The sequence below is a fragment of the Dioscorea cayenensis genome, chromosome 20, assembly GCF_009730915.1.
Source record: "Dioscorea cayenensis subsp. rotundata cultivar TDr96_F1 chromosome 20, TDr96_F1_v2_PseudoChromosome.rev07_lg8_w22 25.fasta, whole genome shotgun sequence".
Lineage (NCBI taxonomy): Eukaryota > Viridiplantae > Streptophyta > Magnoliopsida > Dioscoreales > Dioscoreaceae > Dioscorea > Dioscorea cayenensis.
Window position 1 is genome coordinate 31,817,245 of NC_052490.1, and position 25,611 is coordinate 31,842,855.

The 25,611-nt window shown below is 35.9% G+C and overlaps 7 protein-coding genes across 7 annotated transcripts; 3 read left to right on the forward strand and 4 right to left on the reverse strand.

Annotated features, from left to right (window-relative positions):
- The first annotated feature begins 2,890 nt into the window (after positions 1-2,890).
- Positions 2,891-6,683, forward strand: LOC120251740 (BTB/POZ domain-containing protein POB1). Its single transcript, XM_039260380.1, has 6 exons — positions 2,891-3,294; positions 4,079-4,204; positions 4,544-4,665; positions 4,763-4,826; positions 5,189-5,468; positions 5,570-6,683. The coding sequence occupies exons 1-6, from the start codon at positions 3,000-3,002 to the stop codon at positions 6,387-6,389; spliced, it is 1,707 nt and encodes a 568-aa protein (XP_039116314.1). The 5' UTR covers positions 2,891-2,999; the 3' UTR covers positions 6,390-6,683.
- A 101-nt stretch (positions 6,684-6,784) lies between these two features.
- On the reverse strand, positions 6,785-9,995 carry LOC120251457 (receptor kinase-like protein Xa21). Its single transcript, XM_039259973.1, has 2 exons — positions 7,238-9,995; positions 6,785-7,154 (listed from the first exon to the last, which is right to left on the reverse strand). The coding sequence occupies exons 1-2, from the start codon at positions 9,993-9,995 to the stop codon at positions 6,811-6,813; spliced, it is 3,102 nt and encodes a 1,033-aa protein (XP_039115907.1). The 3' UTR covers positions 6,785-6,810.
- A 1,711-nt stretch (positions 9,996-11,706) lies between these two features.
- Positions 11,707-12,552, forward strand: LOC120251458. Its single transcript, XM_039259975.1, has one exon. It carries the CDS (start codon positions 11,707-11,709, stop codon positions 12,550-12,552), a length of 846 nt encoding a protein of 281 aa, XP_039115909.1.
- Positions 12,553-12,754: 202 nt separating this feature from the next.
- LOC120251747 (cytochrome B5-like protein) lies at positions 12,755-14,849 on the reverse strand. The gene is made up of 6 exons (XM_039260387.1): positions 14,700-14,849; positions 14,015-14,108; positions 13,893-13,930; positions 13,273-13,350; positions 13,087-13,178; positions 12,755-12,986 (listed from the first exon to the last, which is right to left on the reverse strand). The coding sequence occupies exons 2-6, from the start codon at positions 14,091-14,093 to the stop codon at positions 12,920-12,922; spliced, it is 354 nt and encodes a 117-aa protein (XP_039116321.1). The 5' UTR covers positions 14,094-14,108; positions 14,700-14,849; the 3' UTR covers positions 12,755-12,919.
- Positions 14,850-15,442: 593 nt separating this feature from the next.
- LOC120251742 (V-type proton ATPase subunit E-like) lies at positions 15,443-19,295 on the reverse strand. The gene is made up of 6 exons (XM_039260382.1): positions 19,106-19,295; positions 18,684-18,784; positions 17,976-18,132; positions 16,759-16,952; positions 16,581-16,680; positions 15,443-15,763 (listed from the first exon to the last, which is right to left on the reverse strand). Exons 1-6 carry the CDS (start codon positions 19,205-19,207, stop codon positions 15,740-15,742), a joined length of 678 nt encoding a protein of 225 aa, XP_039116316.1. The 5' UTR covers positions 19,208-19,295; the 3' UTR covers positions 15,443-15,739.
- Positions 19,296-19,565: 270 nt separating this feature from the next.
- On the reverse strand, positions 19,566-24,680 carry LOC120251744 (ubiquitin-conjugating enzyme E2-17 kDa). The gene is made up of 5 exons (XM_039260385.1): positions 24,530-24,680; positions 24,342-24,421; positions 21,026-21,153; positions 19,998-20,102; positions 19,566-19,899 (listed from the first exon to the last, which is right to left on the reverse strand). The coding sequence occupies exons 2-5, from the start codon at positions 24,409-24,411 to the stop codon at positions 19,756-19,758; spliced, it is 447 nt and encodes a 148-aa protein (XP_039116319.1). The 5' UTR covers positions 24,412-24,421; positions 24,530-24,680; the 3' UTR covers positions 19,566-19,755.
- Positions 24,681-25,011: 331 nt separating this feature from the next.
- LOC120251745 (histone H3.2) lies at positions 25,012-25,605 on the forward strand. Its single transcript, XM_039260386.1, has one exon. It carries the CDS (start codon positions 25,068-25,070, stop codon positions 25,476-25,478), a length of 411 nt encoding a protein of 136 aa, XP_039116320.1. The 5' UTR covers positions 25,012-25,067; the 3' UTR covers positions 25,479-25,605.
- The last annotated feature ends 6 nt before the right edge of the window (positions 25,606-25,611 follow it).

The following is a 25,611-nucleotide window of genomic DNA, read 5'->3' on the forward strand; positions in this document are numbered from 1 at the left end:
AAAAACCATTTAGTATGGAAAAAAAAAACACAATGTTAATTTTTTTTACATATTTGATTTATCAATTTTTTAAAAAGCCACATACTGTAAATCAATCATATTGTTGGGTCCAACCCATTTGTTGGGTTGGCCATGGCTTTAAAAAAAAAAAACAGAAGCTATGTTGACTTGTGGAGGAGGGGTTAAAGGGAATTTTACAATGGTAAAAGCTCTCATCTTTAATGAGAATGAAGGGGTGACTATTCACGGTTTTTGGGGAAAAAGAAGAGAAAAGAGAAAAGGCTTGGAGAAGACAAGATTGGAAGGCTTCATCGCCGGATCTCTCCTAATCCTTTTTTAGTTTGATCATTCAACTCTCATTCCTTAAGGTCCTTTTGTGAACCATCTTAGTGTATGGATGATGTATGAGTGTTGAATCTCTTTTCTTGTGAAATTCATGTTATTTGCATGTATTCTTCTAGTGAGCTAGAGAGAACTTGGTGTTATCTCATAAGTCAACATAGTGAAAACATGTTTAAGAGGCTCTAAGGAGTCCCGTGGTTTTTCCTCGATTTGTAGGGTTATCCGCAAAGAACTACGGCAGAGCCGTTTATGAATGTCTACGTGCTTGTGTTGTTGTATGTGTGTTCATCTCATTCTAACATTAATTGCCGGGGGGTGAGGGGGGTGGTTTGATAGCATTTTATGAGTTGTTTTGAATCCTTGGGAGAAGCATTGAAGCCTCAAGGAAGCTAGTCAAGGTGTTCTGCATCTTATGCGGGCTGCATACGGGCCTCACGAAATCGCCAATGAGTTTCATGGGGTGTTTGCAGGCGCATGAACCCCGTATGTAAATAGTGTTTTTACTACAGTAACAGTGCGGCAATACTGATGCTACAGTAATCTCGCAGACAGAAAGGCTTACGGGATAGCTTGCGCCAGCATAGATTCGCCAGTGAGGTTCACGGGCAAATGTGCGGCCGCATACCGATCGCATGTGAACAGTAATAGTGCCACAGTAATTCCGCGTTTTTCACTATTGCATTTCAGGCAAACCCCCACACATATTAAGATAATTAAAATTTTTAAATAGTGTAATTCTTTTTAATAGATATTTTTATATATCAATCAGGATTTTAACTAAAAATTATTTGTTTGAGTAACCAAATTCTTTAATTATAATTTAGATCAATTTCTACTTAATTAGTCTACATTTTTATAAGTCTATTTGTTAGAAGTCTATCATGATTCGGATATTTTATATTGACATAAAAAACAAGGCTCCCTAAATTCCATGTTTCACCAATGTTATATTATTAAAACACAGACCAATTAAATCCAATTAATAAAAACAACATGTCACATCACCAAAATAAAAAATTTCTCAATTTTTCTTCTTGCCAAGAATATGTTTGGAAAGTATTTGTAAATCATAGATAAGTTTAAAAATATTAATATATATATGTATATCATTTTATTTATTATAGGCCAATTTCATGTATTTCATTTAAAGTATTTTTCAAATAAGAGAAATTTTTAATTGAATGAAAATTAAAAACTAACTTATAAAGAATATACTAATAATCCATTGATAGAGTAATTAAGACACAAGATAAACTCAAATGTTTGTGAGCCACCTATTTGGGAGAGTATCAAGAGGGCCACATGTGTCCTACACTGAAACCAATAGACCAAGATAAGGTTGCCACATAATACCACTTCATAAAACAGTTAATAATATTTATATAAGTTTTGTGATGACAATTGAAGGTATACTAGTTGGCAATCACATCATAAAATTTTTTTATTAACATGTAAAATAAATAAATAATTAAATTTTTATCATCTTTCAATTATGCAACATGATTATAAAAGATGGAAGAGTTAAAAGCAATTTTGGTCTCTAATAAAGTAAAGGTTTGAACTAAGACCAAAATGAATATTTATTGTATCATTAATGCATGAAGATAATTGCAAGATAAAAGTGCACTTAACATTAATATCAAGTATAAGGTAGTCTTGATTTTTTTAGTTCTCTCATTATTAATTATAGAAAAATAATGATTCATATTGTATTGGACCGATTAAAGTGTTTACTCATAAAACTTATTTCTACATATCATCTTGATTAAATAAATTTTTTAAATTATTTTTTAAGTGTCATCACTATATTTAACCCCTACATTCTCACAAAAAATATTGAGATTTTATATTATATTACTAGTGTATAAGTTTGGGTTTCTCATTTTACTTTGGGTTTTTCTTTTTTGTTTTATAGTTCAATTTAATTGTAGCCATTCTCTTTTTCTATTATTAAAGTTATGATTTATTCAAACTTTTATTGTGTGGATACGATTAAAATCAAAATAATTATATTAATTAAAAGAAAATAAAAATTATCTCTCAACATTACCACAATAGAAAAATTTCTCATTTCTCAATGATAGTTTTTGTGACCATGAAAAGCTCAACTCAATGGCATCTTTTTTTATATTTAGGTCATGAACAACATGTGACCATATTTATTTATTGCAATTTAAGCAAGTCAAATTTGGGCATCACCATTTTTTAAATTATAAAAATTGGCAAAGAATTCAAGCCCATATGGTAAGAGTGAGCCAAAGTTGGTGAGAATAATTGTTGGTTGGAAAATAAAACATAAATAAATCATTCTATAAGTTTAACCACATATTATTATTTTTGAGTTATTTTAAAAAAAAATCAAGTCACAAATATTTCAAAAATTTAATTTTTCTAACATTAATTTTAGAAAGGTAAGAAAAGCCCAAGAATATTTGAAGAGAGTTATTTGAATTTTAAAAAAAATAATGAAAATCATTTAATAATTTTTTTAATAATTCAAAAAATTAATAATAATATATATATATAAATTGTTTTTTTTTGGGGACTTTTTGTTCTTTCTCCGACCCGTCCTTCAATCCGTTCCCCACAACGCCCTTTCTCATTCTCTCTTTGGTTTCTTCGTTGAGATTAGGGTTAGGGTTCCGGCGAGAGGGAGGATGAAGGATTCCGTTGCTGGTGGAGCAGGAGGAAGTGCGGGAGGAGCGTCGGGAAGCGGAGGGGATCTGTTTGATCATCGGGTGGCGGTGGCGATGGACCCGGACTTCTCTGGGGGGTTGGGGGATCAGAACTTTGAGTTTGCTTTCAATTCGAGTAATTTTTCTGATAGGGTTCTACGGATCGAGATCGTTGCTGGGCCGCCGGAGAGCCGGAGCGATCGGGATGGTTGTAGTAGCATAGCTGACTGGGCTCGCCATCGGAAACGCCGTAGGGATGATATCAAAAAGGAGAAGGGTTTGTTCCTTTTGATCTATTTTGGGATCTGAATGTTTTCGTTTATTTTTATTGCTATTTGTTAGGATTTGTTTGTTTTAGTTCTCGATGATGTGTAGTTTTGGATGTGATTTTTTGTGCTTATTCGTTGTTGGTATGTGTTTGATGACTGGTTCTATCGTTTGATGTTTGTGAGAGATTGAGATTGGTGGATTGGGTATCTGGTTAGCTTTTTTATTGCTATGATTATTGACGGTAGATGGTATAGATCAAGGAAATTGGTTGATTGGGCATCTGGTTACCTTTTTTTTATTGCTATGATTATTGCCATAAACTTTTGAAGAATGGTATAGATCAAGGAAGCATGAGTGTGGTGCCACAGTGATTATGCTTCGCATGGTGTTTCTACTCTGATATTATGCATTTTTGTAAAAAGATTGAATGTATTATGTGGGTAATGGACTGCAAAATGGCACTTTATTACATTGCGACCTTGGTAATGTGTTTTGACTAATTGCAAATTTAAGCATCTGATGGTTTTGATATGTCTAAGGACATGGAAGGCTCATTGAATCAAGGTGGGTGTCTTCCGTGTTATGGTTTTTGATATCAGCTTGTCTGCAAAAAATGTTCATGTATTTCTCACGTATTTGAGCTTACTAATGTCTTTGATATCAGTCTTGTGCGGTATTAACATTTCCCCTCTTCACATTTCTCTGTTACCACTTACCACTGCATGTATTTTACTTAATGCCCATGCTATAATGTTCCCAGAGGTAACCATTGTTTTTTTTATTCACCTTAGCTGCGGAGTTCTCAGTGTACAATTCAGAGCAGATTGTAAACTGTGACCAACCTGATACTGAGGATGCTGGCGCATATGAAAACCATGATGGTGAAGCTGTAGCAATGATTGAAGAATCCCCATCAGGTATCAATTCAAGTTATTGTGTAAAGCATGCTTTATAGATAGCGATAAATTGGTTATCCTATATTGATTACTGGGGGAAGATATTAGAAACCTTATAGGTGCTAATTTGGCACTTCTGTTTCATGCATGATTTCTTTGTTTGTTTGGGATGCTGTGTATTTTATGTGCATTTGGTGTGTTTCTTCACATTCCCAAGCCGTATATGAAATGTACTCTTCCTTGACAAGCTTTCTATGTGTTCTTATCAAACAAGGAACTCTGGCATCCTCGTAATTAGAAGATATTGGCAAAAGTGTTTTTTTTTTTAATCAGAGATAAGTTGTATTATCATTTTCTTAGGTGATGAGCCTTCCAACAGCAGCGATTCCTCTTGGAGCATGGATTGCTCTCCTGTGCTGAGAATTAAGTCCTTATTTATTAGCTCTGCTATACTTGCTGCCAAGAGCCCTTTCTTCTATAAAGTAAGACGAAAAGATATTTAAGATCCTCTTTTGTTGCTGTACTTAATTTTTTCTTTCTATACTGATTCACTATCTTATGGTTTTATATTTCTTGTAGCTTTTCTCTAATGGTATGCGAGAATCAGACCAGCGTCATGCTACCTTGCGAATTAATGCCTCAGGTACTTCAAGAAATAGCAAATGGTCATGTTTTTCATTACTGGTTGGACCTGCTTATTGGCAATTTTTCACAATTGAACCATCTTTCCTACTTCCAGATATTTTAATGATAAAAAGTTGTTTGTTTCTCATTTATTTAGTCCATGATAAGCTAGGGTTATTTAGTGCATCAATTTAGGCATCTACAGCTGTCTATAAATTTTGTGAGATGAGTCAGATGACTGCTGTATATGGTCTGAACTAATGCTGGTCAGAACTGTGGATTTCACATGACTGCATATCTTAATTCCTTGTGTTTGTGGTCATTCTAGCGAAACAAGGACTTCTATGAGAATGTTACTTAATTTTTTTTCCCCTGGAACAGAGGAAACAGCACTCATGGAACTTTTGAGTTTCATGTATAGTGGGAAGTTGTCAACTGCATCTCCTACTCTCTTGCTGGATGTGTTGATGGCCGCGGATAAATTTGAGGTTGCTTCATGTATGAGGCATTGTTGTCAGTTGTTGAGAAGCTTGTCCATGACAACAGAATCTGCTCTTCTGTATTTGGAGCTCCCATCAACTGTTTCAATGGCTTCAGCGGTCCAACCTCTGACAGATGCCGCGAAAGAATTTCTTGCCAATAAATATAGAGACATAACAAAGTAATTTCTTTCTTTGAATATAATTCATAATAAAGTAGTTTCTTGGAATTTAATTCATAAAAGTATTTGATTATGGTCTCAAATAGTATATCCTCATTCAGGTTCCAAGAGGAGGTTATGAATCTACCTCTTGCTGGCATAGAGGCTATCCTGTCTAGTGATGATCTTCAGGTAGCATCAGAGGATGCAGTCTATGACTTAGTGCTCAAGTGGGCTCGAGCTCAATACCCTGAGGTGGATGAACGTCGGGAGATACTTGGGTCCCGGCTTTGCCGCCTGGTGCGCTTCCCATACATGACGTGCAGGAAACTGAGGAAGGTACTAACTTGCAATGACCTTGATCACGACCTTGCCTCCAAGGCCGTCCTTGAGGCACTCTTCTTCAAGTCTGAGACCCCGCATCGTCAACGAATTCTTGCCTCAGAGGAGGTAGCAAATCGAAGATTCATGGAGCGGGCATACAAGTACCGGCCCGTGAAGGTAGTGGAGTTTGAACTTCCCCATCCACAGTGCATTGTTTATCTGGATCTCAAGCGAGAGGAATGTGCAAATCTGTTCCCGTCTGGCCGTGTCTACTCCCAGGCATTCCACTTAGGTGGGCAGGGATTCTTTCTGTCGGCTCACTGCAACATGGATCAGCAGAGTTCGTTCCACTGCTTTGGACTTTTTTTAGGTATGCAAGAGAAGGGCTCTGTCAGCTTCACCGTAGACTATGAATTTGCCGCAAGGACAAGGCCGACGGGTGAGTTTGTGAGCAAGTACAAGGGTTATTACACCTTCACCGGTGGAAAGGCAGTTGGATACCGCAATTTGTTTGCCATTCCTTGGACATCATTCATGGCTGATGACAGCCTCTACTTCATTCATGGCACGCTTCATCTGAGAGCTGAACTGACCATCAAACAGCCTCAACCTCAGTAGTAGCAGCAGCAGCAGCAGTAGCGGCAGCTTCAACCGCAGCAGCAATGGCAGCCTCAACCAACAATCCTTTTCTTATGTACAGGGTTCTTTGTTGTGCTTGTTGCTGTAAACTTTTTGCGGTGCTTTAAACGGAGTAAACATATTTTTGAGCGGGTGTACTCTTAACGCAAAATGTGCGGACAGCTTGAAAGCCAGTGTGCAGGAAAGCATTTCAAAACTGGCTCAAATTCCTGTTGTGTATTCAAGACTATTGTAAAAAGAAAGTGCTCCAGTATCTGACCATCGTTTTGAACATTTGGACGCGTATTAGACTTTGTTTATTGTTATAAATCTGTTCATATGTTAGAAAATTGGTCACATACAAATGGATACAAATCTGAAACCCATGGAAATAAAAGGTGCAGTGTGCTTAACAATGGTCCTAAGCAATGCTTGTCGTAGCATTCAATTCCAGCTTGATTTTCTTCAGTTTTACAGTGACATCCTTCATGCTGATCCTCTCTTGGGGAGATTCCTTAGAGCACAAAAGCCCCAGTTCAATGACTGAACATAAACACTCCTCCATGCTGTCCTCGTTTTCCAATAAGCCGGCATCCATCACTTGCAGTATTGAAGCTGGGAATGCACCATTCACCCACTGCCTCAGACTTTCTCCTCCGCTGAACATCTCATCGGTCGGCTTCCTCCCAGTAAACGTCTCCAATAATAAAATCCCGAAACTATAAACATCCCCTTTAACAGAAATTCTTCCCGTCGATCCATACTCTGATGATGATACACATGTAAGTTACAAACATAGCAAAAGAAAAACCGATAAATGGATAGATACACACAAACGATATGCATACCTGGAGCCATGTATCCTATTGTACCTTGAGCAACAGATTGTATCAGAGACTGATCATCTCTATCTCCAGCCAAGAGCTTTGCAATTCCAAAATCACTGACATGAGCTATTAATTCATCATCCAAAAGCACATTGCTTGGCTTCAAGTCACAATGCACAACAACTTGGATGTACTCTTGATGTAGATACTCCAATGCCAATGCTACATCCAGCATGATACTAACTCTCTGATTGAAACTCAGGTAACAATCCCCGGAATGCAGCCATCTCTCAAGACTCCCACAAGGCATGAACTGGAGAACAAGAGCTTTGAAGTCTAAATTAGAACAAGTACTTATAATTTTCACAAGATTTCTATGCCTAACCATGCGCAAGACTTCGCATTCGACATCAAAGCTTTTGATGGCATCATCTAAATCCAAATTCAGTACTTTTATAGCCACCACATTGGCTTCTTGTAGTTGTAGCACTCCTTTGTACACTGATCCATGGCTTCCTACACCTACCAAATTGGCTTCGCTGAAGTTTTCTGTTGCCCGAACGAGTTCATAGTACGTTAGCGTTGGATGATACATTACTGTAACTTGTTGCTGCTGTTGCTGCTTCTTCTTCTTCTTCTTGATGAAGAAGCATGCTGATGAGACTAGCACTGCTGCAATGATTGCCACAATGATTGCTGGGAGAATATATATGAGCCGGATATTCTTTGTCTTCGATTTGGTTGAGTGACTAAACTTGCAAGGTGAGACACCTAGTTTTGTTTCACCACACAATGCCAAGTTCCCCATGAATGATTCAGAGGTGAGATTGGAGAATACTCCTCCACTTGGAATCGCTCCCTCCAAATGATTGAATGACATATTTATGAAACTGAAGTAAGAAAGGTTTGCCAAGGAATCGGGAATTGTCCCGGTAAGTGAATTTGAAGAAATATCCATGCCTTCTATGTTCAACAACTTGCCAAATGATTGAGGTATCAAACCAGAAAATGAGTTGAATGATAGAATTAGATACTTGAGCATTTGGAGATTTCCAATAGAGAAAGGAATGCTACCATTCAAGTTGTTATATGATAGATCAAGCTCTCCTAAAGCCTTCAACTTCCCAACATCTGAACTTAGAGGTCCCACTAATGAATTCAATGACAAGTTGAGGAAGTAGAGGCCTTCAAGTGTCCAAATGCTTGCAGGAATTGTAGATGTTAGAGAATTACCAGCGATCGAAAGGCGTTGCAGAACGGTGATGTTGCTTAAGCAGTCTGGAATGGATCCTGTGAACTTGTTTTCAAAAAGTGAGAGAATTGAAAGAGATGTTAATTGACAGAGTTCAGGAGGTATAGAGCCACCAATTCTGTTTGTATAGAGATAGATAAGTTGCAAGTTCTGAAGCAGAGCAATGGAAGAAGGAATAACTCCAGAGAATTGATTATCATGCAAGTTCAGGTATATCAAACCAGTCATGTTACCTATACTTTCAGGGATTCGTCCTTTGAGTTGACAATTTGGAGCTCTGAATCTCAAAAGTTTTGTTGAGAGATTCCCAATGGAGTCTGGAAGGTAACCACCAAAATTATTCTCACCAATCAACAAGTTTTCCAAGTATCTGCATCTTGTAAGAGTGTCAATGAACTGAACTCCATTCTCTAATTGGTTTCCTTGAAGACTAAGTACTTGCAGGTACTCCAAGTCTCCAAGTGAATAAGGAACTGAACCACTGAAAAAGTTATCAGAGAACTCCAAAATGGATAACATTGAAGCATTTGACAGAGAACTTGGAACTTCTCCACTGAACTTGTTCTCACTCACATACAGTCCTTGAAGTTTCGGCAACCGATAACCGATATCCATCGGTAGACTACCGGAAAGATTATTGAATGAGAATGAGAGTTTCTCCAGTGAAGAAAGATTGAAGATTGAATTTGGCATAACACCAGAGAGAAAATTTTCAGCCAAGTTCAAGAACAGCAATCCATGCAAACTTCCAAACTCTTCAGGTATGTTACCTTCCAAGTGGTTATCACTCACGCTTAGGATTTGAAGCCTTGTGAGGTTTGCAAGAGAGGTTGGAATGAAACCAGTGAGGTTGTTAACACCAAGATTAAGGACTTGCAGGCTCAACAAGCTCCCGAGCTCCGGCGGTATACTTCCGGTGAACTCATTGTAAGACAGAGACAGTGTATGTAGTTTCCGGCATTGGCCTAAGCTTGTCGGTATCGAACCGGTGATCTGATTATAAGACAAGGAGATAAATTCAATATGAGGAAGACGAACAAGATGATCAGTTATCACTCCAGAGAGCTTGTTCTTGCCAAGAGCAATGGAATGCAATGAAGAACTAGTAAAGATAGAAGGAGGTATAGCTCCGGTGAGCTCATTGATGGAGAGGTCAAGGTACTTAAGACGGCGGAGATTTCCAATGTCTTGAGGGATGTAACCATGGAGAGAATTGTTGGAGAGGTTTAAGGAGGTGAGGAAAGAGAGATTGGCAATGGAAGGGGAGATGGTGCCTTGAAGAAAAAGAGATTGAAGATTGAGAGAGATGAGTCTATGTTTGGCAGTGTTGCATGAAACTCCATTCCAGTTGCAGAAGGAGGTGGTGTTCCAATTGGAGAAGAAGGTGGTGTGAGTAGTGATGAGTTTGGATTTCAATGCAAGAAGTGATTGGAGATCAGTGAGGTTGCTGGTTGGCAATGGAGTTGAACAAGGGATTAGTATTAGTAGTAATTCTAGTAAGGTTGGTAGGAGGAACTTCTTCTCCATTGCTGGAGTTTGGTTAAGCAAAGATGAAGCTTTTTGTAGATGATCAAGAACTTAATTGGGTTGCTGGTTGACTTTGTGTTGCTCTAGCTACATGCAGATCGAGATTGATAGTTGTTTCTACAATAACTTAATTGGGTTGACTTGTGTTGCTATACATGCAGAGATTGACAATAGTTTCAAATAAATAAATAAAGAATACAAGAGAATTTGCATGATTCGATAACTTTGACCAGCGCCCATTGATCAGGGAAATTTCAAAAAGAACTTTGTGGTTTTGAGTTTTGCGAAATAGGTACAGACAATTTTGTTTCTCTTTTAAATCAAGTGATTTTTTCGACTAAAAAAATAAAAATAAGAATAAAAATAAAAATAAAAATAAAATTATTAGTTTTTCTTTATTTGGTACGCATAAAATTATCATTTCATTTGTAAACTGATTTATATAATATAAACGTAATTTTTTTTCTTTATTAATCCCTTTTAAATTTGGAATAAGGAAAAAAACTTAAAATCATATAAAACAAATTTAATTATGTTTAAAATTATGTTATTTTTCATGCAATTTGATAATTTTTAGCTCAATTGATAATTTTAACTCAATGTCAACTGTTTCCCCTATGGAAAACCATATAATTTAAAAACAGAATAAAACAAAAATTTTTCTACCTTTATTTCGCAAAACTTGCAAACTGTAAATTTTTTTAAAAAAATTTCTCTAACTAGAACTAATTATAAAAAAAACTTAAAACCACAATTATTATTATTTTTTTATAAAAATGGACAAACTACTATTTTATTAAAAAAGGAGAATACAAAAAAAATAGAATAAGAGAACAAGAACACAGAAAAAAGAAAATAACAATCTCACACTAGAACAAAAAAAAATGACAAGAATAGTAAAGAAGGGAAAGCTAGCTAAAATGATGAATACTAATGAAAAACCACAATTATTCTCTGGCGTAAAATCAAATAAGTTCAAGTCAATTTGAATTATATCGTGGAAAAAAAATAGTGGGCTGTCCACCATAAAGCTTAAATAATAAATAAATAAATAAATAAATAATCCCTTTCCAGTCAAATCATTAATTGAGTGAGATAAGTCACAAATTAATTCGAGGCAAATCTCATGTAACTTCTTCAGTCAATGAATGGCAGCTATTATTAGACTTTATTATCATGCCATTCTCATAGTCTACATCTGTTAGGTTTCCAAGTTGACTCTGGATACCTAACATTCCTCAAGAAATATGTGGTTAAGGAGGGAAACGTGAATGATCTTTCTTTGCTTTTTTTAAAAACTAAAAACCGGGTGGTGTCATCAATACAATTAGCATAATTATGCCAGTCAGGTTGATTTTTAAATCAAAGGTTATAATTAGACAACTCTTTGTCTAGTTTTTTACCAGCTAATTCTTCGTCCAAGCCACCAATGCACAGTAATTATTATTATTATTATTTTTTGGCCTACATTATAATAAAAAGAATAAACTAAAAACAGTAAATCTTCTTGTATTATCCACCTGTCCATTACCCTTAATTTTCACATTCTTCCAAACAATTGACAGATCATTTGACAATGAAACTAATTCAATTCTACAACTCCAACAATGATCATTTCATTATCAAATTTCAATTGAAGTCTGAAACCATTTCTTCTTCACAAAAACTGCAACAATTCAATGTAGGCTAGGTTCTCCTCAACAAGGAATTAATGATCTTAAAATTTCTGTGTTTGTTGGCGCTCATTGTATTCTCTTATGGACATGAAGCAAAGAACATCACAACCAGCTCCTTGAACACCATTGTCAGAGACAAGGCATTGCCAGTATTGCTTCATCGTCGAACCGGCATTGTCTATAAAATCCCTATGCCGATGAATTTATCGGGTATTGAGGTCTCCGGTCTGAGGTTGAGGAGCAAAACATTACGGAGGAAAGGCGTCAATATTGGTGCAGTTCATGTTCCTCGAGGAGCCATTTCAGTTCCTCGTGTTAAGAGGTTGATCATTGTGTATCAAAGTCTTGGCAACTGGTCATCCATCTTGTTCAATGTCCCCGGCCACACGTTTGTGGCTCCGGTTGTTGGATTTCAAGCCTATGACGCATCTAACTTTAGTTCCAAGAGCACAAGGGAGCTTGAATTCAATGTATCAGGAGATTCAATCAGCATAAAGTTCATTACAGAAGGAATGAAGCCTGAGTTGATGTGTGCTAGTTTGGGTTTGAATGGAGCAGTGGAATTATACAACATGGTGCATTTAAGTACATGTTATGTGAAAACCACCGGGTACTTCGGTGTTGTTATTCCGGTGAAATTATCGGTATGGAACTCGGTGGGAGGAGGAGGGGGGTTAATGGTTTGGTTGATAGCTTGTGGGATTGGAATGGTTGGAATGGTGGTGGTTGGTTTGGTGTGGATGAGAGTGTTTAGGTTTGCAAGGAAGGAGAAGATGAAGGAAATTGAGGATGGAGAGGCTTTGGAGAGATTTAGAGTTGGTGGTTCTAACATGCCTTTTGCTACAATGGTTAGAACTCAGCCTGTCCTTGAGACTAGATAGTAAATTTCTAAGTGTTTGTTTTTTTGATATGAAATGTAAGTAGATGGAAAAGTATTTTCCTGCTCAGTGATAATATAAAATATGTTCTCTTGTATGTGTTGGGTACAAACGATCAAATTTATGTTTCTGCAAAAAGGAATAACAAATGTACAAATGATAAAAATGGCTGAATGAATGAAAATAAAACTAGATGTTGTAGAACTTGAAACACGGAATCAGTAAATTGCATTGCCAATGGATCGTCTCAAGTTTAATGTCATAACACAATGTAAGTACTATTTTGGTTACAGTTTTACGATCAATGAGTCAGACCCATGACTACACACTATTTAACTTAAAAATTCCGAGAGGAGATTCACCTAAAATTTCAAGACTTCAGATCTCCAATGTAAAACTCATCGACCATGTCAAAAACCCTAGAAGCATGTTGAGGCCTGTACACACAGAAAAAAAAAGGTATTTTAAGAGAATACATGGTGAAGGTATCATAAGTAACAGAAAACAAAGAATGATTATAAGTAATTTAAATCAAACCCATAAAAGCCTTCTGTGGAGTCACCACCAGCGTGCTTTAGTATAGCATCACCACCAGGATGTTCTTCCACATATGGAGTAACGTCATACACCTACATATGTTGCGTCGGATTTTTAAATTTAAGAATGATCATGGCTAAAACAACTTTAACTGTAAAAAAATATTGTCAACACTAAATTTATAACCTTGTCTTTAACAATGATCCAACAATCATTCCTTGTGTTGTGCAATGAGACCTCTTCCTTCGTGAAGATCTTTAATGTCTATAGGAAGAGAAGAGTATGAAATAAATAACTGAGATAACCCCAGGCATATCAAGTGTCAAAAAATTTTAAAACTTGAATCCTGTGAGAAATATCATAAAAGAGAGTGAAACATAGGTTTTTACAAAAAATAACAGGCATGACATAAGCTTGCTCCAGGCTGTGAAAGTCCAAGTTAATGATGGATACAACAATCTTGGAGCATATAGTCCAGATGTCACTGAATCATCTTACAATTGTGAAAACATGGTGCAGAACAGCAATATCATGGTGCCATTCTCCTTTTCCGTTACGTTGTCGGAAAGGACAAAACAAAGTTGCTTTATCTAAAAATGTCATATAATTACCACCAATAAAGACCTTTGTAATTGCTTTTCACAGAAAGTGCCTAAACATGCAAGGAGGCTAGATAAAAGACAAGCTCTCAAGGAGTCACAATCATTTTCAAGAGAGATTATAAGTCTATCAACTTTTATTATTCAGCAAAATAATTTTCACAGAAGGATGTTAGGTAATAGCAATATACATCCTGCAAAGTATACCTTCCGAACAATATACGGTTGAGGGCCTTTTCCTAAACCTGAATTATGAGAGTGAGACGATGATTAACAGAACTCCCAAGCAAGGCAAAAAAACAGAGGGGGCTATGTTCTGTGAGAGATACCTTTACTGGATGATCTTGGGATGAGAAGAAGAGATACCACTAATAAAAGTATAACTGATATTATGATAATCAACTCCATGGAAAATAAATTCCCCTGTTGATGACATAACAAGAAATTACAACTTAGTAAAGTAAACAAAACCATTGCAATTTAATGCTTCAATCTACCAAGTAAACGAGAAGAATTAGAACACAATGAAGAACAATAAAAATCTCATCTTGAGCTGAGAAGCAGATGCAAATCTAAAAAAAAAAAAAAAAATCAAATGTCAGTCCCCTATGCACAGCAGCACAAGTAATCTTCTTTTGCTCACAATACAATTAACATCAGTTCCTAACGAACAATTAATCAATGTATATGACTTGCATTAACACCAGAATCAAACACTGAAAGAAACAGAACAGTAAAAAAGAAGAATAACCAGAAAGTCAAAACAGTGGTACTGAAAAAAGTAGAATGAATTCAAGCTACAGAAGATGAAATCATGCATTGCAGTAGCTAATGACAAGAAAAGCAAAGGGAATCACTAAAATCTAACAAACATTGTTATGAAACCCTAATTTAACCATTGAACAACGATAAAACTTGAACAAAGCCAGCAACTTTGATTATGCCTGATGTGATATCCATAAAAAAAAAATCAGATCTAAAAACCAAATGGAAAAGAAGCAGAGTAGAGATTACCAGCGATAGAACAGCGCAGGAAGTGGTGATTCACGGTTGAGTTCTTTCGATTGGAGGAGAATCAAAGACTGCGGATTAGGGTTTATGATGGGCAATGTGCATTTGGGGGGGATAGGAATTAGGATCACAGTGGTCACTGGCAAGTGCGATAGGATTCTAATTGTGAATCTCGATGCAAAAAAGGGATAATTTTTTAAAATTATTTTTAATTAGTTAATATTACAATGGATGCTGTTTGCTTACACATGTTCCTCTTTTAATTATAATTAAAAAAAAATAATAACTACTAAATTTTGTTACCATGATGAAATTGGAAGCAAATATTTGGGTTTGGTTAATTGTATTTGATTATTGAGATTTCCAAATTCAGTGTTTCTTTATTTTTCTTTCAATTTAACGAAATATTTGAACATATTAATTTGTGTTTGAAATCTTAATTGCCTCTAAATCTTGATTTAAAAAAAAAAAAATCCCTCTTTGATCACATTTATTACTCCAAAAATGACATTCCAGATCCAATTTTTTTTAATAACAAATTGGCAAACAACAAAAAATAAAAAAGTTTTCCAGGATATTTCCAAACAATAATAATTAATATTATTAAATTTACAACTAGTTAATTTATATTAAACAATAATCTACCAATTATTAAATAACACATGCCAAGGAAGGGTACAAAATTTCCGGGTACCACAAACACTGTCATCATGGTATTGATACCAAAACTGGATCATAACTCTTAATTTATTTGCATCCCAATAAAGCATAATAATATTATTTGCCAAAAAGAAGAGGTTTTACATGATTTTGGGCTGCCAAATTCAAAAAACAGTTCTCAATCTTATGGAGGATAACGAGCACAACAAACTGAGTTGATACTTATGACACCATAGCTCACAAGTTCAAATAACAAATAATAAAGATTTTTTTAAGTAATACAATAAATACTTTTGAGACTCCAAATAGCAAATCTGATCACTGTTTCAAATAATTTGAAACCAAAATCTGGGAGTCTGCAGCAGACAATCACATCACAGTGCTTATGCGAAAAGCCGCTTCCGGATCTGTTAAACAAAATGATCAATTAGACATCTAATTGTACAAACTAACAACCATTGAAAACCTTAGCAAAGTAATAAGATGTTCTGGAATAAATATATGGTGCAACCCTTTTGATCCCTGGAAAATCAATGATCATTGTTTTGAAATGGAAATGACATTTAATTAGAGATTATTTTTGACTTGTATTAAGAGAGTAGTAAAAACCTTTTTCATATAAGCATGCAAAATACTAAATTAGTCTATGACAGTAAAATAAAAAAAAATATCCAAGATTGACCAGAAAATTGTATATTATAAGCATTCTTGATAAATGAGTGACACTGGATCCAAAACTTTTTGTAAATATTGAGAGCAGAACCAACTAAGATTCCACAAATAACACTCATAATCCCATCATCCCATACTGGTGAGAAAAAAACTGAAATAATTAAAGAATATGAGGACAACAAAAGAGTGAATTCACGCAAAGACAATGACGCATTACCTACTACCTTGTAATATTAGTTTGTGGCTCACACAAATCAGTGCATAAACCAATACAACTAATTTGTTAAAAAATTAAACCACATATATTATATGAATTATCATCAACTAAAGCAAGATACTTCATTCTCTGTGTGCCATTTGAAATAGGAGTAAACCACAAGGGAAACATAATTAAACTTCTTGAACTCATAAAGAATGATTCTAGGATAGTTATGAATCCAGACAGAAAAGTATGACATAATCCACATGAAGTTTCACAACTTTCCCAAATCAATTCAACAGACCATCATAGAGATCTAATCATAGAATTAAGCGCAGAAAGATGATGAGTACCTCTGGCAGCTTCTTGCGGAAGACAACTTCCAGGCGTGCATCAAGTGTGTTTTCACACACAATCTTCCCATCTCGAGAAGCTAAAACAACCCCTCCAGAGCTGAATAAAGAAAAATCATTAGAATGCTAAATACTATCGACATTTGGGAAACAAGGGATGTTGGGGTGGAACTATTACCAGTGCAGCCCATGAGGATTATGATGGCTGGGGGCAGATGGCAGGTAAATGTTATCAATCAAAATATCAGGGTGATGAACATTTGCTTTCTCTGCATATTCCTCTTTTGCAGATTGCAAGATTGACTCAACATGCTCAACATCTTCTTTCCGACAACGTAGCAGCACAGCTGGTTCCATCAATCTTAGCAAACTCTGAGAGTAGGATATATCAGCCTCAAGTTAGGAACAAGAGTAAGTTCTGGAGATGAAAATGTTAAACAACAATCTTTTACACTAATTTTATGCTACTTCGCAATGCATTAGAGACCTCCCTTCTATTCACATTTAGAGGCTTATTATCATTCAAAGTAATTGATTATAAAATAGAAATTCTAAAACGATAATTATGGACTATACAAATCCAGCTCATCAGACCTGAAACTACCCCAACTTTTCTGCATTATTCTAAATGGACAATTATTAGAATTCATCACGAATTGGGGAATGACTATTAGGGAGGAAAAAAATCCTCAACTAATATGCTCTTGCCGCTTATTTTACAGGGCTTTGTAAACCTAAAAGCAATCTTGATTCCTGGTTCACAGGACATCCACTTGCTTCTAAGAGAAGGAAAGGAAAGTCAACTATGTACGTCGGTAAGTTTGGCTGGTGAGATACTCTCATTCTCCGACTAACACCTCAACATTATCCCACCAGCCTACTTTTATATAATATTTAATTATTTAAATAAATATATTTATTATTAATTATTAACAATATTTAACATTAACAAACATTTATTACTAATTAAAAAGGTAAAATTTTAATTTTAAATTATTCAATTTTAATTAGCATTAATTGAGTCAAAGTATGGTCCACTAAAATAAAAGTTTTTCCTCCAAAAAAATTTTCAAAAAAATTCCTTGAACACACACATTTTATTCACCAAAACAAACACAACCTTAATCTTTATATCTGTCTATCTGTCCATTTGTCCAAGGTTAAGCTTTATATTTAAAATGACAAAAATAACCTAAAGGTAAATCCAACAAAGTAAACTATAATTGCATCCGAAAAAGAGATATTTATAAGCAATACTTCAGAAGACTTGAAATTTTCATTTATTGCCATTTGCCAACACAATTATAACTTAGAGAACAACTAAACATATTATATGTGGAGCATACAACCATATATTGCATCTATATATACAACACAAAATTGTTAGCACATCACCTGTACAATCAGTTCTTTGAGGAGATGCTTATAAGCATGGTGATTATGGCTAACGTGCAGAAGTTCTTTTGCAGCAGTCTCCTTCATGGAGTTCACTAGATCATCCTGTGCTTGAAGAACTTTTATCCGAGAAGCATTCAACTGCATGGAATATTCACTGCACCAAGCAGGAGATGCAGTAGAATACAATATCAGATTCTGAATTAACATTATAAAACAGACATGTTAAATCTTACACAAACTACAACGTAACAAAAAAGGATTGATGATAGGCAAATAAGCAACAAGATTTTTCTCACGTCTTGCATAGGCCTCCTGAAGTAGGAGTTATGTGCCACAGCTAAACAAAGTCGCGAAAGAAAGAGCCAGATTATGTTTCTTCAATATTGCTCTTGAAGAAACACAAAAGTAGAACCTTAAAACTCATATAAAATATTAGTAAGCAACTTTCAAAATTTTACTAATGTATTTATGTCTGGAGTTGCACATCTCATTAAAAGCATAGCTCCTCCCCAAGACTAAAATCTTCTCTAAAGGGAAATCAAGCAGTACAAAATGTAGTTTTTATGCAATAAGATCAATATAACCACGAACACAGGCAAAAAGGATTAAGTTGACAAATAAAAAATGAACTAAAAAAAAAAGGCAAAAGATGACAATCAAAATGACAAATTGGGCAAAAATAAAGAAAATGTGAAGGGGATTTACATTTTCTTCCGAATTTCAACCTGCTTTTCTTTGCGCTCATACTCCTGCTTGATCTTCTTCTTCTCAGCTTCAACTAGTTGCAATTTCTCAATGTTAAACTCCTACAAAACAGCAAAAACAGCAAAAACGCATATAAAAATGGTACCATGCCCCAGGCCTAAGCAAATTCATCGAAACAACCACTCAACAACGATCTCTCCTCATAAATAAATCACATATCCTCAATAACCACATTTTCATCAATAAATCTCCATATAACAAAACAGAGAAAAACCCTAAAAACTATTATATCATAAATAAACAAAATCCACAAATCAAACACTCTAATCAATTCCCAAACAACAACAACAACCAATCAAGCGATCCAAATCAGTAAGATCGGAAACTAATGAAAAGGAAAGGGATCAAAAGGGGATCAGTACCTCCTCGGCGGAGACGGAGATCTCGTTGGCCTTCTCCTCCGCCTCCTGGCGGATGAACCGCACCATCTGCTGGATCTGCTTGGAGACATCCGCATCATTCATCTTCGATCGAGATCTGGAAGCTCTCACAAAAACTACGAGAAAGAGCGCAAGATCGAAGAGAAGCAAAGACAAAGACGATGGAAAGAGATGATTGAGAGTGCCATTTATTGGCGTGGAAGAAGCAAGCCATATATGATCCACGTGTTACTAATTTTGGCCGTACACACACCATCGAGATCCGCACTGGTCGTGATATTGAACGGCGGTGATTTTTTTTTTTTTCACTTTGGTCCCGTTAAAGACAAAAAATTAGATACAAATGATTAGCGGGACTATAGTGAGAATTACTCCAGTACAATTGGTTATTACTTATTAGCATGCTGTGAAACCAAACAAAGTATATGAACCAAAAAAAATAGAAAGGAGAAAAGGTATTATAACCCAAACAGGAATCACCCACGCAAACAATGTATTAGTCTTTGTTTCTTGACAATCCATAGAAAGCCAATGAGTTCTTTTTCTGGCTTTTCAGGGAGACAATACAGAACAACCATTTAATTCTTAGATAGTACAGGGAGAGCCATTGAACATCCCCAAAGGATTAGGGTTTAGCCCATGGCGTATTTCTGGGTCCAGCTCCTTGCCGTTGTCTCGTACTTGGTCCTGTCAGTCTTGTACATGTGAGCGATTTCGGGAACCAGGGGATCGTCTGGGTTTGGGTCGGTCAGCAATGAGCAAATTGAAAGCAAGACCTAGAAACAGATGAGGTGAATGTTGAAATGTAAGAACACCGATTTGATTTGAGTTTCATATAAATGCAGTAGATTGGTAACTATTGAAGATGATTAACCTTGGAGATGGTTAATGCAGGGCTCCATTGCTCCTTTAAGATGTCAAGACAAATACTCCCATTGCTGTTAATATTTGGATGGAAAACCTTTGTCCTGAATGCTACCTGCGAAACCCAAGAGTTGTCAGATGAGTTTCAACGATGCCACAAAATCACTATACTGCAAAACATGAATGACTAAGAGCTTGGTTGCAGTCTGTAAATTCAAGGTAAGTAGCCCATAAACTTTCTTTAGAATGAAGGCATAATGACAGCACAAGACACCAAAGTATATCTGAAACCTTGGATTGTATGAATTCCAATAAGCACCATTGCATCCAAAATTCTTGAGATGCTTCTCAAGAGACATTTTTGTTATTCCCAGATGATTAGCCTTGTGAATCTTTGCTATTGCCTTGCCTTGCATGTCAACAAAATTCAAAGTTCAAACTACTCATGTAAACTTTCTTATTCCTGTGGTACACTCAAAACATCTTGCATTCTTCCATTTCAACTTCCAGACACACACACACCCACACCACAAGAGAATCCGTGCACAGCAGTCTGCAAGTACAAATGTTTTTTTTCCCACATTTCACTGCTCAAGAAAAATCTAATGCATACTAGCATAAGGTTATAGGAAATGCATTTGAATGACTCCTTATCTATAATCTGAGAAAGGAGGAAAAGACAAACACATTGGTGAAAAAAAGCAAGCAAATAAAGCTGTGACAGTAATACAAAGCAAATAAACACAATCAAACATGTGAACAAATTAGATGGAGCATGAACCTCTTGGCAATGTAATTCACACACAGTAAGAGGGAGAATGGAGAATCATATATCATATGTAACCTGAATACCACGAAAATCCAGAAGAGAGCCTATCCTAATAACCACATGGTACCACATAAACATTTGGATCACAAATAAAAAGGATTGATGTTTTTACATTCTATACAAAAATCAGGACTGAGTATCACCTGAAGAGCAAAAGTCTATAGCATCATTGATATTCACCAAAAAGGAAAGATTGCCTCTTATCATACCTTTGGTGGCTTAAATGGATAATCTGGTGGGAAGTGGATGGTAACCAGAAAAACTCCCCCAGCATAAGGACTGTCTGGTGGACCCATTATTGTTGCCTGCCAGTGGAACATATCCTCTGCTACAGGACCTGCAATAAAGATATACATAAAGCATCCATAGATGAGTGATCAGCAATTCAAAAAAGTTTTCATAGCATAAGCATGTCCATCAAATTTATCATGTAACTAAGAACGTGTCGAAGACATTGCTAAACAAGATGAGCCATGCATCAAGTGTTCAGAATGATAACTGCTCAAGGGCCCATTTGGTTTCAATTTTTTTCCCCAAAAATACTTAACTTATCAAATAAGCACTCCTAGATCCAGATTATCATGTTTGGATTCATTTCTAAAAAATAGCAAAAGCACCCAAAAGTTGTAGTACTATTTTTAAGTAGCTAGAAAATTGGTGGCTAAAATTGACAAAACCACACTATTGGCTTGTGGCCCTTTATAAAAATATAAACCCATGAGAAAAATTACAAAAAAACCTTGCGATTTCGCAGAGTTGCAAAAAATGCTTGAGCTTTTATTTCTCCATTTACTGGATATGCTATTTTATTTAGTTTAAAAAAAAAAGAAAAACTATTAATGGTAAGGGCAATTTTGCCAATTTACTAAAAACCCCACTTGGCTTGGAATGAAAAAATCCACTATTAAAGCGACTTCAACAGAGAAAAAAAGAGGATTTTTATACCAAGTGAGATTTTAAATGAATTAGCAAAACTGCCGTTACCATATAAGCATAGTGTTAGCACCATTAACAATTTTTCTTTTTTAATTGAATAAAACTTATATGTTGTAAATGGGAAAAAAATAAAAGCACAGACCCTTTTTTGCAACTTTGGAAATCATAAGGTTTTTATTTTTTATTATTTGTAATTTCCCCCCATTTTTTTCTCAACCTAGCCAGCCATGAGTTCTCAACTTAAGAGTATTTTGACTCAAATACAGTTAACAAATACAATTACCTTGTCTCCCCATATATAAACATAAAATCATAATTTGTTTGCCAATTTAAAATTTTCATCATCTTCTCCATTTAGTCATCTATTCTTTCTAGGTGTTAGGTGCTAATATGTTAATTGAGTATGAATTTGCATTAGATTTGTAATTACAAGGAAAGTTTGATTATGCTTTCATACACAATTTATGATAATACATAATTTAGAAGCACTTCCATAGACACACAGACACACCCAAATGCACATAACAAAACCACAAGTAATTAGCTTACTCACAGAAGCACTTACAAGTTAAGCATCCAAACACATAACTCTAGTGGAACCAATTATAAAAAAGAACACTGCCAAAAATCATAGAATAAACTCTTTTTCTATAAGTGAATCCAAATGAGCCTGTCCTAGATTGTACATTTAGCATTGCATGCCATGGAATTAACACTTAATTTATTGCACAAGGGCATAAATACCATACAACCATTCTATCTAAGAGGCTCCAATCTTGAGAAGGGTATAAAAGTATGATGATAAGCCATATATCTTTCAAGATCCTTGTCTCGCTAGATTATGTATTAGAATATTAAACTGTGAGAAACACTTAACTCAATTGAAATTAAAGCAGGCGATAATCAAGTCGTTTGCAAGTAGCTCAAGTTTGGCTCAAAATTTGCCTGGATTCAACTCAATTGATTTGAATTTAAAAATGAACTTATGTCCATACTTAAACTCAAGTAGCAATATAGCTGAACTTGAGCTCAAGTTAGCTCACTGAAGCTCGACTTGAAATTCAATATATATCCTTGGATCTTGAGTTTACAATTTAGGGATTGATATTATATCTTAATATATTCATTATAACGCATTAATTCAGAGAATTCAAATAAGATTTTGTTAATTGTAAACATGTTATAGTTTTGTAAATTATATAAAGTTTCTTATCGATATGATAAAATTAAAAGTACTTGTCAAATTTGAAGCCTTTTCAAATCAAATTCACACTTTCAAGAAAGAATCCAGCTTAATTTGATCTTGAATTTTGATCTCATTTCAAAATCAAGTATTACATTTGGAATTTCAAATTGAACTCGCACTGGGCTCAGCTTGCTCAGGTTCAGCTCATTCCAAATTAGGAATGAAAACTTACTGCTGTACTCTTAAAAAAAGTTGCAAAAATCAATAATTGAATAAGAATTTACACACAATATATCAAAGAATTTGACAGTTTGCATCTATAAGTTGGGCTTCTGTAAGTGCAAAGATAAGAGGAAAGAGTGCTCTAACAGAACATTACCAATACATGGTCTTATCTAGCATGGTATACCTCCACAGAGCCAAGATTTTTGGCTTGGTAGTAAATCCACTTTTATAAACAACCACTGGTTCATGCTGAGCTCTCAAAATAGAAAAGCAACTAGTTTCTTGGCAACTACAAGTTCACAGGATCACATGAATATATAAATTATTGAAGTGAGTAAAACAAGCGTAAAAAACCTCATGTGAATTTGACACCAATCAACAAAACAAAAAACCTAATCTGGAAAATATTGCCTCTGTTCAACCTTTTCAGATAAGAAAGGCATACAAATTTATTTCACTATAAATGAGTTCCATATAGGTGAGCATATTTTTCCAAAGTGCACCATACTGAAGGGGTGTACTAAATAAGATGAATATTCCAAATTAGAAAATAAAACCTAGACAAAGATTTGTTCTCATTGAATTGTTTTTCTACATGATAAAACCATCACGTGAATGAAACTTCTACCTACTAAATTGTTTTTGCAAGACCAAACCATGAAATGAATCAGAGTGAGCCAACAGAGAAACTGATTAGACTTGAGCATCTATTCAAAAAGAAAAATAAAACAAAATTAGTATGACTGGAAAAAAAAGAAAATAATTCAAAAATAAAATCATTTCTATAGAAGTTATCATGTATTATTCACCCTCCAAATAACTCATGTTGGAAACCACCCTGGATTGATAGTTATCATGCCAATAACAACAATATCAAAAGACTCGAGAGAGAAAAAAAAAAACAACAGATCTCATGCCTAGGCAAGCATCACTCAATAAGCATCTCCAGAACTAACACACACATGAACATCACAAATCGTCAAACTTATCAAAAACATAGCAAGCAACAGCAAAGATCAAAAGGCAAGCAACTTCCAGAAACGAAAGCACAATCAACAAACACATCAACAATTGGATCGGATCTACAACACAAGCAGCAGCTAAAATCAAGCCCCAAAAAAGAAAAAAACTACATCAAAAGCGTCAACAAAACACAAAGAAATCGATAAAGCAGATACCGGCGCTGCAAGACGTTGGAGGATCCTTCTGCAGATCCTTGAGCTCCTTGAGGATCCGCTTGGAAGCCATGGGCGACAACCTACTCCAACCAACCAAAAAAAAAACCTAGATCGATGAGAATCACATCAAAAGAAAGCCACCAGAGATCAAAATCGAAGAACAACAACAACAACAACACGACGAATACCTTGGGGAAGAGATTAACACGGATCAGATGCTTCTCCAAGCGCGAGGTCGCAAGGAATGGAAGAAAGAGGAAAGGGGGATCGGATGGAGAGCTTTATGGCCAGGCGTAATAATTAGAAGATAAACAATTAATTAACGGATGGATTAGGGAATTAAAATTAAAATTAATAAATAATTAAGAAAAAGAGGAATCCTATTCGAGTGGGCAACAAGAGCGATGGTGGATGGTGATAAGATTGCGAAGCTCGCGGGCAACCTCGAGTTTGGAGATCTCTTGATGTACGGCTAAGATTGAATTTTTGATGTGATTTCTTCTGACCGTCCATATTGCCACGTTGGCGATCCGCGAGACTTCCAGCAAATATCAGCCGTTGATCCTCAAAATTGAGAATCAACGGCTTGGATCACAGCAATTGGTCGATCCCTCGCGCGGGAATTTGAAATTTCCCCCCCATAACTTCTATAAATTCCGGCCAAATCCTCATCGTCTTCATCCTCATCGTTGGCAATCACTAGATCTGAAACCCTAGATCGTTGCGATGGCGCGTACGAAGCAAACGGCAAGGAAGTCCACCGGCGGGAAGGCGCCGAGGAAGCAGCTGGCGACGAAGGCGGCGAGGAAGTCTGCGCCGGCCACTGGAGGAGTGAAGAAGCCGCATAGGTTCCGTCCTGGAACCGTTGCGCTTCGTGAGATCCGGAAGTATCAGAAGAGTACTGAGCTTCTGATCCGAAAGCTGCCGTTCCAGCGCCTTGTTCGTGAGATCGCTCAGGACTTCAAGACTGACCTCCGATTCCAGAGCTCTGCTGTTGCGGCCCTGCAGGAGGCTGCCGAGGCTTATCTTGTGGGTCTCTTTGAGGACACGAACCTTTGCGCCATTCATGCCAAGAGGGTTACCATCATGCCTAAGGACATTCAGCTCGCTCGCCGTATCCGTGGGGAGCGTGCATAACCGTAGATCTCTCATTGTTGCTTTTGAAGTTTATGCATCTGTTTGTGTTCGTCCATGTCATGTATAGGATGTAGGGTTTGTTTGATGTCAGTGTTTGATTAATGAATGATTAGTTGAGTGATCTCAATGGGGG

What these genes read in the sequence shown, in the direction of transcription:
- LOC120251745 (XM_039260386.1), top strand. Translation starts at nt 25,068, where the DNA reads ATGGCGCGTACGAAGCAAACGGCAAGGAAGTCCACCGGCGGGAAGGCG.
- LOC120251742 (XM_039260382.1), bottom strand. Translation starts at nt 19,207, where the DNA reads ATGAATGATGCGGATGTCTCCAAGCAGATCCAGCAGATGGTGCGGTTC. An exon ending in GTTGAAATTCGGAAGAAAAT is followed by an intron (nt 18,133 to 18,683) that starts GTAAATCCCCTT and finishes TGCTTGGTGCAG; the next exon opens with TGAATATTCCATGCAGTTGA. An exon ending in AATCCTCATGGGCTGCACTG is followed by an intron (nt 16,681 to 16,758) that starts GTAATAGTTCCA and finishes TTCTTTATTCAG; the next exon opens with CTCTGGAGGGGTTGTTTTAG.
- LOC120251747 (XM_039260387.1), bottom strand. Translation starts at nt 14,093, where the DNA reads ATGGAGTTGATTATCATAATATCAGTTATACTTTTATTAGTGGTATCT. An exon ending in CCCAAGATCATCCAGTAAAG is followed by an intron (nt 13,931 to 14,014) that starts GTATCTCTCACA and finishes CTCATAATTCAG; the next exon opens with GTTTAGGAAAAGGCCCTCAA. An exon ending in GGATCATTGTTAAAGACAAG is followed by an intron (nt 13,179 to 13,272) that starts GTTATAAATTTA and finishes CAACATATGTAG; the next exon opens with GTGTATGACGTTACTCCATA.
- LOC120251458 (XM_039259975.1), top strand. Translation starts at nt 11,707, where the DNA reads ATGATCTTAAAATTTCTGTGTTTGTTGGCGCTCATTGTATTCTCTTAT.
- LOC120251744 (XM_039260385.1), bottom strand. Translation starts at nt 24,411, where the DNA reads ATGGCTTCCAAGCGGATCCTCAAGGAGCTCAAGGATCTGCAGAAGGAT. An exon ending in TCCAACGTCTTGCAGCGCCG is followed by an intron (nt 21,154 to 24,341) that starts GTATCTGCTTTA and finishes TCTTTATTGCAG; the next exon opens with GTCCTGTAGCAGAGGATATG. An exon ending in CTGCATTAACCATCTCCAAG is followed by an intron (nt 19,900 to 19,997) that starts GTTAATCATCTT and finishes ATCTGTTTCTAG; the next exon opens with GTCTTGCTTTCAATTTGCTC.
- LOC120251740 (XM_039260380.1), top strand. Translation starts at nt 3,000, where the DNA reads ATGAAGGATTCCGTTGCTGGTGGAGCAGGAGGAAGTGCGGGAGGAGCG. An exon ending in GATTGAAGAATCCCCATCAG is followed by an intron (nt 4,205 to 4,543) that starts GTATCAATTCAA and finishes TCATTTTCTTAG; the next exon opens with GTGATGAGCCTTCCAACAGC. An exon ending in AAATATAGAGACATAACAAA is followed by an intron (nt 5,469 to 5,569) that starts GTAATTTCTTTC and finishes ATCCTCATTCAG; the next exon opens with GTTCCAAGAGGAGGTTATGA.
- LOC120251457 (XM_039259973.1), bottom strand. Translation starts at nt 9,995, where the DNA reads ATGGAGAAGAAGTTCCTCCTACCAACCTTACTAGAATTACTACTAATA. An exon ending in AATAGGATACATGGCTCCAG is followed by an intron (nt 7,155 to 7,237) that starts GTATGCATATCG and finishes TATCATCATCAG; the next exon opens with AGTATGGATCGACGGGAAGA.